Source organism: Diadema setosum, chromosome 3 (assembly GCF_964275005.1).
Source record: "Diadema setosum chromosome 3, eeDiaSeto1, whole genome shotgun sequence".
Lineage (NCBI taxonomy): Eukaryota > Metazoa > Echinodermata > Echinoidea > Diadematoida > Diadematidae > Diadema > Diadema setosum.
Genome location: NC_092687.1, coordinates 29,337,684 through 29,355,309, shown reverse-complemented (window position 1 = coordinate 29,355,309; position 17,626 = coordinate 29,337,684). Strand labels below are relative to the sequence as shown.

The 17,626-nt window shown below is 41.0% G+C and overlaps 1 protein-coding gene across 1 annotated transcript in view; it reads right to left on the bottom strand.

Moving 5' to 3' along the window:
* The window catches only part of LOC140226324 (DNA-directed RNA polymerase III subunit RPC2-like), a 54,086-nt gene extending 37,131 nt beyond the window's left edge, over positions 1-16,955 (bottom strand). Inside the window, exons 1-11 of the mRNA XM_072306817.1 lie at positions 16,803-16,955; positions 15,282-15,371; positions 14,228-14,292; positions 13,425-13,601; positions 12,520-12,729; positions 7,175-7,256; positions 6,527-6,676; positions 5,693-5,815; positions 3,538-3,675; positions 1,877-2,038; positions 279-389 (exon numbers count right to left, since the gene is read on the bottom strand). Of these exons, the coding sequence (XP_072162918.1) occupies positions 279-389; positions 1,877-2,038; positions 3,538-3,675; positions 5,693-5,815; positions 6,527-6,676; positions 7,175-7,256; positions 12,520-12,729; positions 13,425-13,601; positions 14,228-14,292; positions 15,282-15,371; positions 16,803-16,895 (1,401 nt within the window). The 5' untranslated portion in view covers positions 16,896-16,955. The remainder of the gene's footprint in view (positions 1-278; positions 390-1,876; positions 2,039-3,537; positions 3,676-5,692; positions 5,816-6,526; positions 6,677-7,174; positions 7,257-12,519; positions 12,730-13,424; positions 13,602-14,227; positions 14,293-15,281; positions 15,372-16,802) is intronic.
* Positions 16,956-17,626: the final 671 nt, after the last annotated feature.

The following is a 17,626-nucleotide window of genomic DNA, read 5'->3' as shown; positions in this document are numbered from 1 at the left end:
ACACCATACTCGTGGGCATCTCTGCTACTAAACCTACTACACCGTAAAAGGTTCAAGATCGTTTAAAATGCATGAAAACCCACGTGTTGTACATGTAGCTAATACAATGTGATGATTGATAACGAGTAAGTGGAAAACAATGAACATCACACACTGTACAACAAACAATGGGTGATGGATGAAGAGCACTTGAATTCAAAAAAAAAAAAAAAATATTATATATAAAATCATATCTGCCTGTGGACAACAGAGGGCAGCAGACAGGCTATTTTCCTCACCTGACTAGAGATTCTGGTCATCATCCCAAGAGCCGAAATGTAGGAGAGACGAGAGAGGACCTGGGTCACACCAGCTCGCTCCATCTTGAAACGCTTCACCGACCAGTTGCCCTGGAAACGGATGGAAGATACACCTCAAAACGTCAAGCCCCAACATCAGACATTAAAAAAAAAATTCACCATCATAGTAAAAAACATAATAAATAAACAAACAAACAGAAGAGATGTAGACATTCAACCATGTTATGGGAGTTGCAGCTTGGAGAGTACGCACAGACCTCATCTCCTCACCTCAAAATAATCAAGTCATTTGACTGTGGACTTCAAAGGGAAGACAAGCAATGGCCAGATGCTAGTTAAGAGGCCAAAAATGGTTTCCATGTCCATGACTTGAGCAGAATTCACTAACAAAAATAATTGGTTAAATGAAGTCTTTTTCATCAGACAATCTCTGCCCAATCTCTGCCCATCTCTGCCCAAGAGCACAAGGTTAAAGTTCCTTTTGGACAACACCACTTCCGCATCCCACTATCTAACCCTTTGTGTGCTTTGAGAGCTGATTGGTTAAAGTGTAAACATAGTTTTGGTCAGGGTTTGAGAACTCGTCTGGCACCATTTCATATTTGCTTGCAATATATCGAAAGAGTCTACCAAGAAACTTACCTTGCTGACTCGATTTGCCGGGATGATGAGTCGTTTTGGAGTATTTTGAGATAAAAAATAAAAGTCGGTAAACCAACTTTTATTCCAGAAGGTCTCGGTCTCGGGGGAAAACTCGGCCCTATTTCAGACAATTTACACGCAGTTCACGATTGCCATATTCTACTGTAAATTGAACAGACAGGGAAGTGCATGCTAATCCTGTACAAAACAAATGGACAGCGCAAGGTCCTCAAGCGCATTACGCACATCACCTGAGTTGCTGAGACGCGCTGTCTTTGAAGTTGTTGTTGTTTATCAAGCGTCTTTGATTGTTTTTAGAGGTGCTTGATAGGCCCACACTAATTTTGCATGCGTGCCAAAGGTTTTTTTTTTTTGATGCGCGCGTTGTATCAGTTCGGACCATTACTGCGAGTAGCCAGAAAGCAAAGCGCTATACAGGCCGCTCCCCTAGTAAAACACTGTACAATCCAGAGGGACAACCAAGACAACTCAGCCCGCCGTCAAAGCAAGGCCGAGTTGTCTCTGAGTCCGAGTTTAGCCTGACCCCATTCAGGTAAGTTCTGAGACTGAACCTTTTTTGTTAATATTTCCCATTTTCATCATTACCCATCGCATATCTTGTTATTACAGCGTTATTCTGCACATTTCTTAGGCATACATTCACATTTGGGAGCAAAATTTGACAACTTTTGCAGGCGTACCAGAACTATGTTTTGGCTTTAACAATACTTAACATCAATTGTACCAATTCAGATTTTACAGTGGTTGTTTCCATCCCTAACTCACATTCTAGAACTATTTTAATGCACTATTAAATGATGGGTTTTTGTGTCATCTGCAAATGGTAAGTTGTGCCTTTAAGCCCACTCATCTTTTACAATACAGAATGGGGCACATCAATATGGATGCAGACGTTTACTGCTGGGAGGGCTCACCGTAGAAATGGCCGTCACGAGTCCGTTCGTGATCTGGTCCTGGCGAATGTATTTGACGATGTCAAACTGAGCCGCCCTCGGCCGCGGGATATTCTGGTCAGCGTACTTCTTCAGCTCGGCATTGAACTTTTTGAACAGGTCCTCAAAGAGTAAGGCAATCAGCTGCAAGAGAGAGAGAGAGAAAGTTATCTTGTCAGACAAGAAGCACACACTGTGTATATTAACCCGTTCATTCCGCAATTCTCTGAGTGCCTTTAATGCCCCCAAACGAGATTCTTTTCGCCCGTCGACAGAGAGGCACACAGGTTGGTAATCCAGCTGTGTGAAGGCAGTCAAGCGGTTCATTGTGTCCCTCTTTCTACGGTCAACTACATGTGCCCATGAACAATGGAAATATCGATCGGGTGCGAGTTATGAATAGAGCGTGCGCTGATGAGCTCTCAGAATCTTTTGTTCTACACAAAACCATTTACCTGAATGAGGTGACTGGGGTCAGCGAACCCGCATTTCTAAACTGATCTCAGCCTTGATCATTATGTACGTGTTCGTACAAGTTTACAGGAGAACAAATCCTGATAGAATAAACTCTGGTCTTTTTATCAAATCCACTTTTCTGAGCATTTTAACCCAAAGAAACATGAATTTAGGTCACTGAAGCAGGCACCCTTGTCTTCATTTTGGGAACCTGGTAAACCAGGTTCCCGTATATTAGTTGCTCCCACGGGAACCTGGTAAACCAGGTTCCCGTATATTAGTTGCTCCCACGGGAACCTGGTAAACCAGGTTCCCGTATATTAGTTGCTCCCACGGGAACCTGGTAAACCAGGTTCCCGTATATTAGTTGCTCCCACGGGAACCTGGTAAACCAGGTTCCCGTATATTAGTTGCTCCCACGGGAACCTGGTTTACCAGGTTCCCGTATATTAGTTGCTCCCACGGGAACCTGGTAAACCAGGTTCCCGTATATTAGTTGCTCCCACGGGAACCTGGTAAACCAGGTTCCCGTATATTAGTTGCTCCCACGGGAACCTGGTAAACCAGGTTCCCGTATATTAGTTGCTCCCACGGGAACCTGGTAAACCAGGTTCCCGTATATTAGTTGCTCCCACGGGAACCTGGTAAACCAGGTTCCCGTATATTAGTTGCTCCCACGGGAACCTGGTAAACCAGGTTCCCGTATATTAGTTGCTCCCACGGGAACCTGGTAAACCAGGTTCCCGTTTATTAGTTGCTCCCACGGGAACCTGGTAAACCAGGTTCCCGTATATTAGTTGCTCCCACGGGAACCTGGTAAACCAGGTTCCCGTATATTAGTTGCTCCCACGGGAACCTGGTAAACCAGGTTCCCGTATATTAGTTGCTCCCACGGGAATCTGGTAAACCAGGTTCCCGTAAGGAACGGGTTAAAAGGGTCATAGGCACAGCTTTGCTGAATATCTTGATTACAGCAAAGCCTGCAATTTTCTCTACACTTTTCCTGTAATGCATTTCTAGTGCAAAATTCCTTCTGTAAGAATTTACACGATAGAAACACATAGTATTTTTTTTTTCAAAATCATGCATGTGTTGCCGTGTCAGAATAATGTAGCGAAAGGGAGCTTACACAGTGGCACACTAAGAGTTTTAAACTTTGAAGTGCATCCAGGAGGAGCGGGACTCACCTGCCCTGCTAGCTCCAGTCTCTTGTTGCCATAGTAATCCCTGTCATCCACCTTGACCGCATCACCCTGGGCCTCAATCACACGGCGGACCATGAGGGCTAGGTAGAGACACTTGGGACGAAAGTTGAACTGGACCACCTGTTGTTGTCATGGAAACAGATGCATTATCATCAAGGAGGAGCAGAAAATGTAAACAGAAAACAAATCATAGCAAACAAAACAAAAAGAAGTCTGCAACCAACAGTGAAGTGGGGTAAAGGAATTTCAAGAATGTGAGAAAATGGAAATCAAATGCAAGAGTAATATCATAACCACTAAGTCCAAAGCATTCTGGGGCAAATATTTGTAGAAAAAAAAAAAAAACCAATGTCAGGGCTGCAGGGCACAAAATCACAACCAAAAAGACTCCTGTATGATACATTTCGCACTGGCAGCTGGTGCGGCAATCCTAGCTATTCCATTGCTCAAGGCAACCGACTGAGTTTTTCAGTATTGACCCATTGAGTGGGTGGGGTGTATGGGGCAGACAATCTACCAACTCATAACATCATCACATTATCAGATTTCAAAAAGTCCTTATGCTGAGACACTTGGCTTGGGCCCTCTTCGCTCATGACCATAAATGCCAACTGTGTATTAACTTTTAACGTGCCATGGTCGCCGATCGGCGACTAAGAAGAGCGCGAAAAACATTGGTCATTTAAGTGCTTGTGGTACCAAAATGCGTTACAACAAGAAACTGCCACTTACATGTACTGGTAGCTGATTAGCATTTCATCGTTTCCACTAAAAATATGAGTATGCTTACATTGGAAAATTTTGAGTAAATGCGTGATTTTTCAGCTAGATGTATTTTTTTCGCGTCGGGGAAAATCCGCAGAGAGCGCACCCTCTGCGAGATGTGTATAGATCAAATATCTCATTGATAAACCACGCGTGTGTATGCTAATGAATCTGCCTGTGTTGTCTATGCGTTTCCACTCGCATTGTTCTGCTTGGGTGCTTTCCTGCGGGAGCGGCTTTCATTTTGTCCCTAAAAGAGGGTAAAGCTTTTGTTCGTCGGTCAAGTCTTTCATCCTTTTGTCTTGGACAGTGAACTTCACTAATCGTCCCCACGCTAGCTTATACAAAAGAAGAACACGCTTTTGTTCTTGTCTATGTACATGTACAGTGGACGGAAGGTAGACCTGTAAACCAAGGAATTGCATGAGCACAAACTCCTCGCGTACAAAGGCCTGCTGATTTCAATAGAGTACGCCCGGCCGTAGTAGAGACAAAAGAAGGATTAGTAGGTGCTTCCTTCTCAAGTGGACAAAAGACACTCTTCCAGGACTCGACCCGGGATTTACTTGAGTTTCAAATACAGGATCTGGGACTAAAGGACACAGATTTGGGAATGAATTACCGAGGCAGAAAATGAAATTGAAAAGACAAATTGAACTGCCAATATCTTTGGAATTATACAACTCTAGAAGACAAATTTGTTATCATTTGAAAAAGGAAATGTAGCACTAAAACTTTCTCACAGAGTTAAGGGAGCGTTCTATTGAAGAAAAATCATGACTGACTCTTTCTTTCCATACTACACAAAAAAATTGTAATAATTTTTTTTATATCGATTATTTCTTCAATATTTCAGGTTCAGATAGATATTACAGCAAACTGACTACATGACACGAAAAAACAATCATTTCTTGATATTTGTTGTGAAGAACCCAATTCAGAACAGACAATAGTTGCAAAGATATGGCAGTTTTAAATTACATTGTCAATCCAGTTCACAAACTTTCTGGCGTTAGGTAAAAACGTCTGGCACATTAGGGGTTTTGGGTCTGGCACATTAATGTTAATAAAATTTAAAGTTAATAAAATAGCACTGCAGCATTCTCAGGGCTGAAAATGTGTATTATTTTTTTTGGTGGAAAAACAGCACTTTAAACATTTTTTTGCAATAGATATTTGTAGCAGTACCATTTGGGAATGAAAAAGACAATATTTTCACAAAAGCTGGCAGTATTTTTTAGAAACAGCAACATAAGAAGACAGTACAAGTTTGGTAAAAATAAGTAGCAATGAGTATTTCCGCATGACTTTCAGTATTGCATCATGAGGGCACTTGCACAAAGGCTGTTATTGCAGAAAGATTAGAACTGACCGGTACATGGGCCAAGATGGTGGTGGCCAGGAGCTCTCGAGCCTCATCCACCTTGGACTTCTTCGGACCGCCAGTTCCCCACATCCTCCGCTGCCGGACCTTGCTTCCTATGAACCGCAGGGCCTGTCAAGAAACAAGGTTAGAGACACTGCTTTCACACTGTGATTCCTCATTCTGAAAATAGGAGCTTACACTGTGTGACATACTGACCCTTTACAAAACAATGTTTGTTTCAAACTGTCGATGGATACATTTACTAACAGCAAAGGGTCAATACTGTAACAAGATTCTGTTGTTGACACTGTTTTCCCATGATGGGTGATTATTCAAATGATACAGTATTACCTGTTGAGGCTGGGATGATTTGGCTACAACATGCACTTCCCAAAGACACCTGCCCAAGTATACTCATGACTAGTCATCAACGGGTTAGGACACTGTCTCACACAGTGGTGTGTAAAAGTAAAATATTTCAGCCCACAATGTGGCAATATCCTGTTTAAAACATTGTTTGACACTGCCCTGCCTCAAAAAGAAGAATAAAAAACACAACAATAAGACGTAAAGACCTTAATTGTGAATAAAATCCTGTTATTACACTGTTTCACATAATATATGTACATGTACGTGTAGGTTTAAAAAGTGGTGCATTTCCGAGTCAACCATATAAGAATCAGAACAAAACCTGGTCTCAAGACTGACTGATGAGTCCCCTTCTGGACTAGAACTCATCCAAGAATGACAGCAAAAATGGGACATCACTTGACCCCCTTTTCACCACGGTGCACCTTCACCTCCCGTGGTATTGAACCCCAAACCTGCGGACCCACCCACCTGTAGCTGTGTGTAGACCTGCAGTCGGTGGCACTCCTCCAGGTCTGAGGCAAAGTGGATCATAGTGGACTCCTCTGTCCCGATGGTCTGGACGACTTCCTGGTCACTCTCCATTCCCATGGCCTTAAAGACCGCCACTATGGGAATATCCTAAAACACACACACCAAAGGGAAAAAAATCCATTCAATATTACTTGTGTTATTGGGTACACAAATGGGGAAGATGGGAATATCATAATACACACACACCACAGGAAAAAAAATAAACAAAGCAAAAATCCACTCAGCATTACTCATTGCTTGCACAAATGGGGACAGACGTATGGACGTACGTACCTACAAACGGATGGAAAACCTGAAAGCATAACGCCTCTGACACCCATCAGGCAGAGGCATAAAAATGAAGAGAAACGGACGATATTTACTCTTCACCAGAATGTTCATGTTTATGAAACTTTAACAAATTTCACAGAGAGCTAAAGATTCATGAAAGTAACAAACATCTGTGAGAGAGAAAGAGATACAGATATAGAGAAAGAAAAACAAAAAAACTCCAACAAAAACAAAAACAAAATTACAGACATTCAAGAGAGAGGGTGAGATATGCAGAGAGAGAGATACATGTAGTTTGGATAGTTTTTATCTCACCTCTGTAAATGTGTTGTGCTTCAAGTAGTGCTTGCCCTTCTTCACAAGAACCACGCTGCGACTCTTCCTCTCATGAGTGGAACTATTACAAAATACAACAAGGAAAAGTAGAAATTACGTGGTGCATAATATATGTCCCCGCCGGAAGTAGCATTTAGTAGCAAAATGTACAATATAGGTAAAAAAGATGAAGGTCAAAGGTCAAAGAAGTCAAAGGTCAAAATTCTGTGTAGAAGTTTTGAAGCCCTCACCTAGTGCCATCACATAAAGCAAACGGAAATCAAAATCGGGTTAGAAATGGCGAAGGAGTAGCATTTTGTAGGCAATGTACAATATAGGTCAAAAATGAAGGTCAAAGGTCAAAGAAGTCAAAGGTCAAAATTCTGTGTAGAAGTTTTGAAGCCCTCACCTAGTGCCATCACTTAAAGCAAACGGAAGTGAAATCGGGTTACAAATGGCAAAGGAGTAGCATTTTGTAGCAAAATGTACAATATAGGTCAAAAATGAAGGTCAAAGGTCAAAGAAGTCAAAGGTCAAAATTCTGTGTAGAAGTTTTGAAGCCCTCACCTAGTGCCATCATATAAAGCAAACGGAATCAAAATCGGGTTAGAAATGGCGAAGGAGTAGCATTTTGAAGCAAAATGTACAATATAGGTCAAAGGTCAAGGTCAAAGGTCACAATTGAAATTCTGTATATAAGTTTCAAAGCTCCCATGTAGTGCTATCATATAAAGCAAACAGAATCAAAATCGGGTAAGAAATGGCGAAGGAGTAGCATTTTGAACATTTTGATCACACACCGACGCACACACGGACGGACACACGGACGGACACACACACGTACGGAGCCCGTTTCATAGTCCCCTGCTCGAACTCGTTCGGCGGGGACAAAAATATATCATATCTATTTTGGTTGCCAACATCTACTGGAGGTTTTTGCAACACTTTAAATCATGCTTCCTCAACAGTTTGTAAATTGCCATGGGCTCACATGCATTATGATTCATTTTACAGGGACTTCAAAACTAAGAAACCATAACATAGTCAATATCAGGGCTCGACCTTAGCGGGAGCCTGGGGACCATTGGCTCCCCAGAATCGCTACGGGCTCCCCAGAAATGTATGAAAAAAGCCCGGCTGGCTCCTTAAGTTTTTTTGCCGTATAGCCTCACGTTGCAAGACAGAATCATAGTTTATGTACACACTCACAATATTGACGAGCACGAGCGGCCCCGGCGCGCGCAGCGAGCCCTGACGCTCGAAGTTATTATCCCTGCAATTGCAATATAAACTACACACAGTACATGTTTCATTTTCCAGCCGGCCCACGTTGCCCGCATGTGTGTGTGTGTCTGTGTGTACCCGAGGTGTGTGTGTTCGTATCTTCTATTGTAGAATAGTGTGCGCACATGCAATTCGATGCTTGCGTACTGTGTACACCGAACGGAACTTCGCGCGCCTGAATCTCTGTCGCCTACGGACCCTGATGTCTACATCGATCGCCGTGGTATCCCCATGTATGGCCGGCTGGGGAGCGTGAGTATACTAGTATACAAATAGTGAATGGTCACGAGTGCAATGGTACGAGATTTCGCACGAGGTGAAAGATAGAGGCGCTCTATTCAACGAGGCGAAGCTGAGTTGAATAGTGCGCCTCATCTTTCACCGAGTGCGAAATCTCGTTCCATTGCACGAGTAAAGACCATACACTATTTGATTTATACAACGTCCAAGTAGATCTTTTTGGTCTAAGTTAGACCTAGAAGTCTATAGGGCCTATATGTATGAAAAATATAGCCATACTTACATGTGGATCCACTGCGATTCTCTTTCTGGCTTGTGCAATCAGTGTAGATACAGGTCACAGCTATACTAGCGCTGATGAATACACGTACACTAGCACTACGTAGGCCTACGTACGCGCATGCATGTACCGCACACATACCTGCGCTAGCTGCATGCGATCCTCAATATGCAACACACAGTACACGCAGTACCGTACATTATTTCTCGAACCGTGGAATAGAACGAAAAAATCGAACCAAGTTGCACGCAAAAATAGAACCAAAATTGCACGGCGCGTTGAATGGAGTGCTTATTTAATATCACGTCACCAACAATCCTCTAATCAAATTACAAGGATCTACTTGGACGTTGTATAATAGTAGCTAAGCTACACACTGTAGCCAGCTGCCACTATAAACAGTACCCTGTTTCGTTTTGAGTCGGGGTAGAAGCACTCCGTTGTGCAATGTCTGCTTCTTTTTCTCTACTTCTTCCGCTTTTCCCTTGCCTCCCAAGTACGAAATGATTTTAGAGTGTTGTGTGTGGTTTTTTTTTTTTTGTAACGTTATTGCATCATTTTTCTGCAAGGAAGAGGTGAGTTTCTGTTCGTGTATTGATGTGCACTGCAGTATATGTGCAGGTGAAAAGCGTTCGAACTTTCCTTCCCGAGTATCGTGGAAACTCGATGTATTTCTAGGCCTATTGTTAAAGGAGATCTCATATAACAAAATACTTATAACAAACTATTTTCCGGTCAAAATGAATTAATTTCCTTTGTTTTGTATCGTTTATTGACGATCCCAAGGATCTCGTCGCAATACAGAGTTTCCAATGTGTACTAATTTTTGCGTAGCTTTCGGTGCTGCAAACTTTTGCTGGGGCCTAATCCTACTTACTACTAAACTTATCGTTCTATTTCTTCGATTTCTTCCATTTTATATCACTTTATCCGTTCCCTTTATACTTAGAAATATTCAAACGTAATTCTTTCAAGTGTCTCGCAGACTAAAATGATCTGAGTGATGTCTGATATGTAGTGATGATGAAAACTATGCTGGTAAAAAGACAGCTTACTGCATGCTGAGTGTACGTGCCGTTCGTTTTATTTCACTTTCCCTCTTATTCTTCTTTCCCTCTGACTCTTCTTTCCCCTCCAAAGAATGATAAAAAAAGAAATTACATACACCTCACAACGAAAACATCCACGATCTACCAACCCTGGTAAAGTTAAATCTAAATGTTAAATATCAGCAAAGAATAAGGGGAAAGCATGAATTACAATAAATTAGAACGAAGAGATTGTGAAACTGAATACATGCGCACAGTCTCTTCGGCTCGAAGAAACTTGACACCCACCCCTCTCCCCTTGTGGAAATTTCCACAAAAGCAGGTGCCACACCCAGGTGCATGCCAGACGAAAGAATGCGCGCACTGGAATAAACAGCGTGTAAATATCCTGGAAATATCGATCGAAGAACCAGCTCATTAGTTGAATTAAAGGAATCATTGCAAAGATATTGTGATTCTATAGCCTTTCTTTTGGCGCATAGCAGGAAACATAAAACAGTCGAATATAGTGTACTTAATCGAATATCTTATGTTCCCTGAACAATAAAAAAAGATCGATTAATCAGTCAATTAAAAAGGCAATCACAGAAATACTTAAAAGGTCTCGTATGCCCAGACAAAGTCACTATGAGTAGGTCCAATGAGATGTAGTCATCACCTGGTTAGATAGCAAAATATGACAATTAATTTCAGTTCATGCTCATCATAACTGCTTATTACTTTTCAAAGTTTTGGCTATTAACATTCGTTCGTAGGTGTTTTTTGTTTGTTTTGTATGTTTTTTTCTCGTGAAAGACGTAATGACTTCTTCGTATCGAATGTAAACTGCATGTTTACCATAAACAAGCCATCAGCTCAGCTATGGCGCATTCGATCCATCGAACTTGCAGTAACCTCAGGCAGGAGCACATGGCGCATTCCTTTAAAAAGCGCATTCCTTTTTAGTACAACCACGTGTTTGCACATTGGCGCAACCACACACAGCGCGGCATTTTGCGATCATCGTTATAGCAGACTTTCCGATTCCAGTCAGGGTAAAAGAAATTGGAATACCGGTACTTTCGGAAAATACTGATGTTTAAAATCCAGTAAAATTAAAAAGCCTGAAAACAACGCATGATTATGTTTTATAGTAAACAATAGTTGGAAACACCGAACAGAGTTTTGCATTCATTCACACAGAAGCTTTCTTGAGAAGATGAAAGCATTCCCCCTCCCCTGCTAGATAGTGGAAGCTTCCATAACCAGCCCAGCAAGTTTCTGGAGGAACTTATGCACTTGTAGTCTTGTACACAGGCATTGAGAGAAATGTGCTGGTGACCAGCTCGCACGCGCGCACACACACACACACACACACACACACACACACACTGTGTGTTATAGACTAAGAACAAGGTATCTCAGGCTTGTGTCTGTGGAGAAATGCATGTTATATCTAAATGAAATCTTCTCCACCAGGTTGATACCACTAATAGACCTCTACTGCTGATTGTGACCGAGGGAAACGTGGCTCCCTCAAACTCAATTTGGCTCCCTAAAAAGGTCCCTGAGGAGCCCGGCTGGCTTCCTAGAAAAAAAAGTTAAGGTCGAGCCCTGAATATACACATTTTTTTTGTCCTTTTTTCAGCTTCTTTGTACAACAATGTTTTGATTCTGTAAGCAAATTGATTTTGGCAACGGCTTGTTTCAGTTCAAAAACATAATATTTCATTCAAGTGGATTTAGCCATGGACATTTATAATTCACTAATAATCACTATACAAAAAGTGCAGTTAAATTCGCAATGCAACAATCTCAACACCCAATGTATAAACTTTGTCATTTTCTGTATCATCATGTGTATCAGAGCAGTACCATAGGACAAATCAATGACATATTCACATAAGATTCTGAAGGCCACAGTATCTTATTGAATAGAATTATGCCAATTCCATGTTGGTACAGCTAGGAAAAAAAACAATAACAATAAAATATGAGAAAAAGAAATAACATTTCCATAGCATGGTCTCAATTTTTTTTCAAGCCACACTCATCGTTGCCATAACAATGTCTTGCTGAATCAATTGTAAACAAAAGAAATGCAACCTATTTGCATATTAAGGTCATGAGTATGTGCAAAGTTTCTTCAATATTAAATCCTGTGGAAGTATGTGTATCATACTAATTGTCATGCACAGACCAAACAACCAGGTGATTACTGTGAAAGTGGATATTTTCGTGTGACTAATTTTTCGTGCTTGGCCGGGTCAGAAGAGTTTCGCGTGTTTTTAATTTCACGGAATCAAGACGTCACGCACAGGAACAAATGGTGAGCAAAAATATTTGCGGGCTTTTATTTTCGCGCTAGTGTTTGGTTGCGCGAAATGCGCGAAAATTTCAACACCGCGAAAATTTCCACTTTTACAGATAAGTGACCAACAGACCAACAATCATTTTCACTCCTGTGTAAAACCCCCACACACTTTCCAAGGCAGAAAGAAAGGAACTGGTACCTTGTCACATTGCAGGAGACTACCCCCTTCCGGTCTACCTCAACGATCATCCGATTCTTGGAAAGCTGTTCCTGGATGAGGATGACCTTCTCCGTCCCTCGGACGATGAAGTAGCCGCCAGGGTCCAGCGGGCACTCGTTCAGCTTGGCCAGCTCGGCCGGAGACTTGCCAGTCAAGATGCAGTTGGAGCTTCGCAGCATGATGGGCATTCTGTAAGGTGTAATGGGAAAACACATCTCATTATCATCAAACAGTTAAAATATAACTGGCAAGTGAGTACACATAGGGAGAAAAGTTACATCCTAAAAATAATACTACTGTCACTATTATTTGTATAAAAGTTATGATGATGATGATGATGATGATGATTGATAATGATAATGATAATGTTAATGATATTAATAGTAATACTAACAAGTAAATGATAATAATGATAACATTGAAAATTTGTCTAATTTTACTTCAGCAGTAGTGATAATAATGATGATGATGATTATTATAATAATAATCATAATGAAAATAAGGATATCAAGGACAAATGATATTAACAATATGTTTGTGATTAGACTTCATAATCATTTGTATTTCTTATCAACTGAAAAGCTCACAACACAGATGCACACAGACATGTAGAGTTTGTTTCCACCTCCAGCGTACTCATGCCAATTCCCGTCGGAGTCTTCTAGCTAGTCTAGCACTGGAAAAACCCCTACATGGGTCTGGGCAACAAAATAAGTCTTTGCACCATTTTCACAAAAGAAAAACACAGAATATCCCTGATTTGATATTTTATCACCTGCATGCATACTCGCACATACTATGTTGTATCTTACACATGAATAACGTCTGTTATGCAAACATCCAAACATTAATGAAGATTAGTGAGAGTGGTCACATTATCCTACCGGCCAATGGGGAGGTTGTTTCGGATGACCCTCTGCTGACCCCTGGTGTACTCGATGTCCACGGTGATGGGGGCGGAGTAAGTCATGTCTCGCAGCCGACACTCGTGGGGTGAGGTCGGCTTGGTGATGTTGAAGCTCTCTTCCACGTCCGGAGCTCCGACGTAGATGTTGAGATACCTGCAAATGAAAGCAAATTGATGAGGTCTGACTATTATATTACAAGGTTTTAACTTTTCATCAGGCATCCTGGAGTCTAATACTTCCAACACATAAACAGTACCAATTCATAAAGAAGTTTGTAAAATAGCTCATGTGCACATTGATACAAATGACTTTTCTCTTTTCTCAGTTGGTTAGGTACTTCAGTCGTTTTCAAAGCAGCAAAATGCATTTACTCTATTCAAAGCTTGCCTGACATAACAATTTATGAAGTCATGTTCAAACAAGGAATGAACTTGAATTTAATAGACTAAGTGACCAGAATAGCCTGTCAGTTGATATGTAAGCAGGCATCCAATTCAATGCTAATATCAAATGCAATAACAACCTTTATCCTTTGATATTGACGAAATGATAAATGCCAGGCTTGCTGTCTGGTGGATGTGCTGGCATGCACCATTTAGATAGGATCATATGAATAATCATCACATCACAGATGCTTATCTCAGTGCATTAGCAAGCCAAATTGCCTGTTGGTACAAATAAACTTTTTCTGCCCATGCACAAAGTCGAATAAATAGTAGTACACATTTACAGACAAGAGACACACACCAGTAAAACATAATTGTACTACAATTACTCACTTCATGTAGAAGGTTGGGTCAGAGTCACATGTGATTTTCTCATTGGCTTTCATGATCTTCTTGATCTGTTCGGGTTAGAGAAAAAGTGATACAAGATAATTTACTCAGAAGTAGGACTGGTACAGCTTCATTTCACATGTTTGATGTATTGGTGTTTCAGCGTTCTTATTCTACATGGTCAATGATACTGAGAGACAGGGTTTTTTGTGTATAGACTGCTATGAAAGGCAAAAAATTACTATCAATAACAAAACCCTACATGGATCTGAGACTACAGACAAAAAATAATAACTAAAAGTAGACATAAATAAACCACTACGAGAGAGACAGACAGACAGACAGACTGACAGACAGAGACATAGATAGAGGAGAGAGAGAGAGAGGGAGAGAGAAGACAAAAGTTTTGACCATCCATTCATTGAAAGTCTGCCAAAAAGTAGAGCCATGGATATTCAACAGGTTGTTTTATCAGTACATGTATTTTAGAGTTGTACTGTAAAACGAGGAATGTTCGCGTGCACTTTAATTTCGCGAATTTCGCGAGCGCCAAGATTTGCGAAATTAAAATGCACGCGAAATTTCTTATCTACACTATATGCATTGAACGCAAGTGGCAATTCGTGAACATTTCTTGCCACGAAAAAGGCCGTCGGCTCCAATTCGTGAAAATTTCGTGCCGCGAATATATCATGTTTTACAGTAATCTTTCCTCATTATAAAGTACACATGATTTTCATAATATTACAAACCATAAAATACAGGGAAATGCCTGCAACACTTTGGATTCACATATTGTGGATATACAAACCTCAACAGGAGACCACTGATCCAAATACCCGTAGACTCACCAGTGTTCATCATTATAACTAAATATTCAAACTGAAACAAATAATTAAAGGGGCCGTGGAATGTTCAAAATTACAATGTTCTTCAGAGGTGAATCTGACATACACTGAAATCTGGTGACACACTTAATTGAAAAAAAAAAAAGAGTTACAAACTGCATGCTGATAGGAATGAAATCTACTACAAGACCTAACTTGTCTGTGTTTACCTCCACATTAATGAAGTAGTTGAAGGAGTCGATGTGCTGTCCAACGAGTCCTCGAACCTTGAGAAATGCTGGCAGCAGCTTCCATTTGTCCTGCAGGAAACCAGTGCACAATATTTACAAAGGTAGAACAGAGTGAAAAGTTCAGATACCTTTTAAACAACAAGTAAGCAACTATAGACCTCTCCAACTAATCAACCTTTACAAGAATATCTAATAGCTGTTTCACTTTCTGAACAATATTTGGAAATGAATGAAGAAACCTACCTCATCATACAAATAATGTACATTGCAGGGGAGGATCCAGGAGTGCCGTAAAGGGGAGGCGCCTTCATATAAAATATTAAGGGGGGTGCATACATGCTCCGATCCCCCCCTCATTTTTTCCCCTTTTTGTTGCTTTGTTTGAACAAAAAATAAAGAGGGGGCTTGCGTCCAGTGCACCCCCCCCCCCCCGAATCCACCAAGCTGCATTGTAGAACACTCTATGTTCTGTTTCACTGTCATTGATAAAAATATCAGCCTGTAAATTTACAGCTGTAGATATCTAGTCTACATAATCCAATCTAATCAGGGATTTGTTCCACAGAGACGTCTGCTTTCATGACATTCCTTTCCCAGTAATAAACTAGTATACACACCTATGCATAGTGACTGAAGCCAACAAAGGATCTCATAGTCATACCATACTCAAACCAACTCATACATATTTGTTATTGGGATGCTAATTGAATTTAGATAAAGGGTGTGTACAGTTCTGGTTGAGGTGAGGTTTTAGCTTTTAACGTTTTGCGAGATACTCAGAAACCACTCTATGAAATGTCAAATAGCACACAATTCAAGGGGCATCCAAAGTTTATTTGGCAAAAATCAGTTTTGAAATGGCTGAGATATCAAAAAACAAGGTGAAACAAAGAGATCCTAATTAAAAGCATGGCCCGTCGCCATTTATTATCATCACTTTTGGGGATACCGTGTATCTCAGCCATTCGAAAACCAATATTTTCATCAAATAAACGTTGAATCCATCTTAAAATTACAATTACATGCTCTTTCATATTTCATAAAAGGTTTCACATTATCTCACTTAGGAATGTTCATAACATGAATTCACACCTCAACCAGTACTGTACAGTCCCTTTAAATTGGCATGTCTGTCAATAAGCAGCCAAAGTGTGGTTCGCTTCTCCCAAAACCGTCCACCTATTAAGTTTTACTCCTTCTTTTTCAGAATGTCTTTCTTACCATTTTACAGAACTAGTACTAGTAGTGACTTATCAATCGCGAAAGTTGGTACACAAGTAGATTGTGGCCTACCTACAAGAAACTTAAACTCTGCCTCTCGGTGTTATTACTATTCTGAGAATATATAGATCTAAAACATAAATGTTGAGCGACAAACATTGAGCGAGCGCGAGTGTACGATAATGGTCTTGACTGACACCAAATAAAGTACGTGGGACTGCACATGGTTAGCGTGCCAGCCTAATCAAGTTTATGTCGATTATAATTCAGTTTATTTACCTGAACTGTTTTGACGGGAGCAGTAAGTGCTTCCTTGTCAATTTCCATTTTATCCTCGTATTCATCACCATCCGGATCATCTTTGAGAGTCATTTTGACGGCCGAACGACGGTCGGCCAGGCGCAGGCCAACAGACCGACTCCAGAGAACAGATTGATTGATTGATCGAGCGAATGTGAGATGGCGCTCTCCTAACTCCTCCAGCTAGTTCCGTCCGGTCCCGGTCCGCCCGCAGGCCGCTGTCCTCAGCGGCGGCACCCTGCGAGCTAACCTGGTGCAGCTGCAGCAGCTCTCTGCTCCATGGCTAGTATTATTGGGTAAGTGTTTACTCGTTATAATGTTTTGAAGGCTATCTCTTTTTGCTTTTTCTTAATATTATCATCGATCCTCAGTCATCTCAACAATACAGTCATAGACTGTATGGATCCCCCTCCCCCTTCCCATAAGATCACACCAACTTGAAATCATAATCATTCACTGCCTGTACAGTGATTCTGGCGTCAAAACAGTCTACCCAGGAATAGCCCGACCAGACACTGTTACGCTATGCGAAAACAGCGTCTGACGAGCACGGCATGCAGCCTCGAAGTGAGGAACCTCAACACAACTACAAAGATTGAAAGATTGTGTACGGTGTGGACATGCTGGATATGATGATCAATTTCGGTAAGTTTCATTACGTACATTTGAATACTGATAGCATCAGATGTAGAGTAAATATTGAAGAGTATACTCGATGAGTTTGAGGTGACAAAAATGATCGTAAGTATCAAAAGTCGAAGCTATCGTGATACGATTACGTCGCTCTCCTAGTGGTTGGTGGT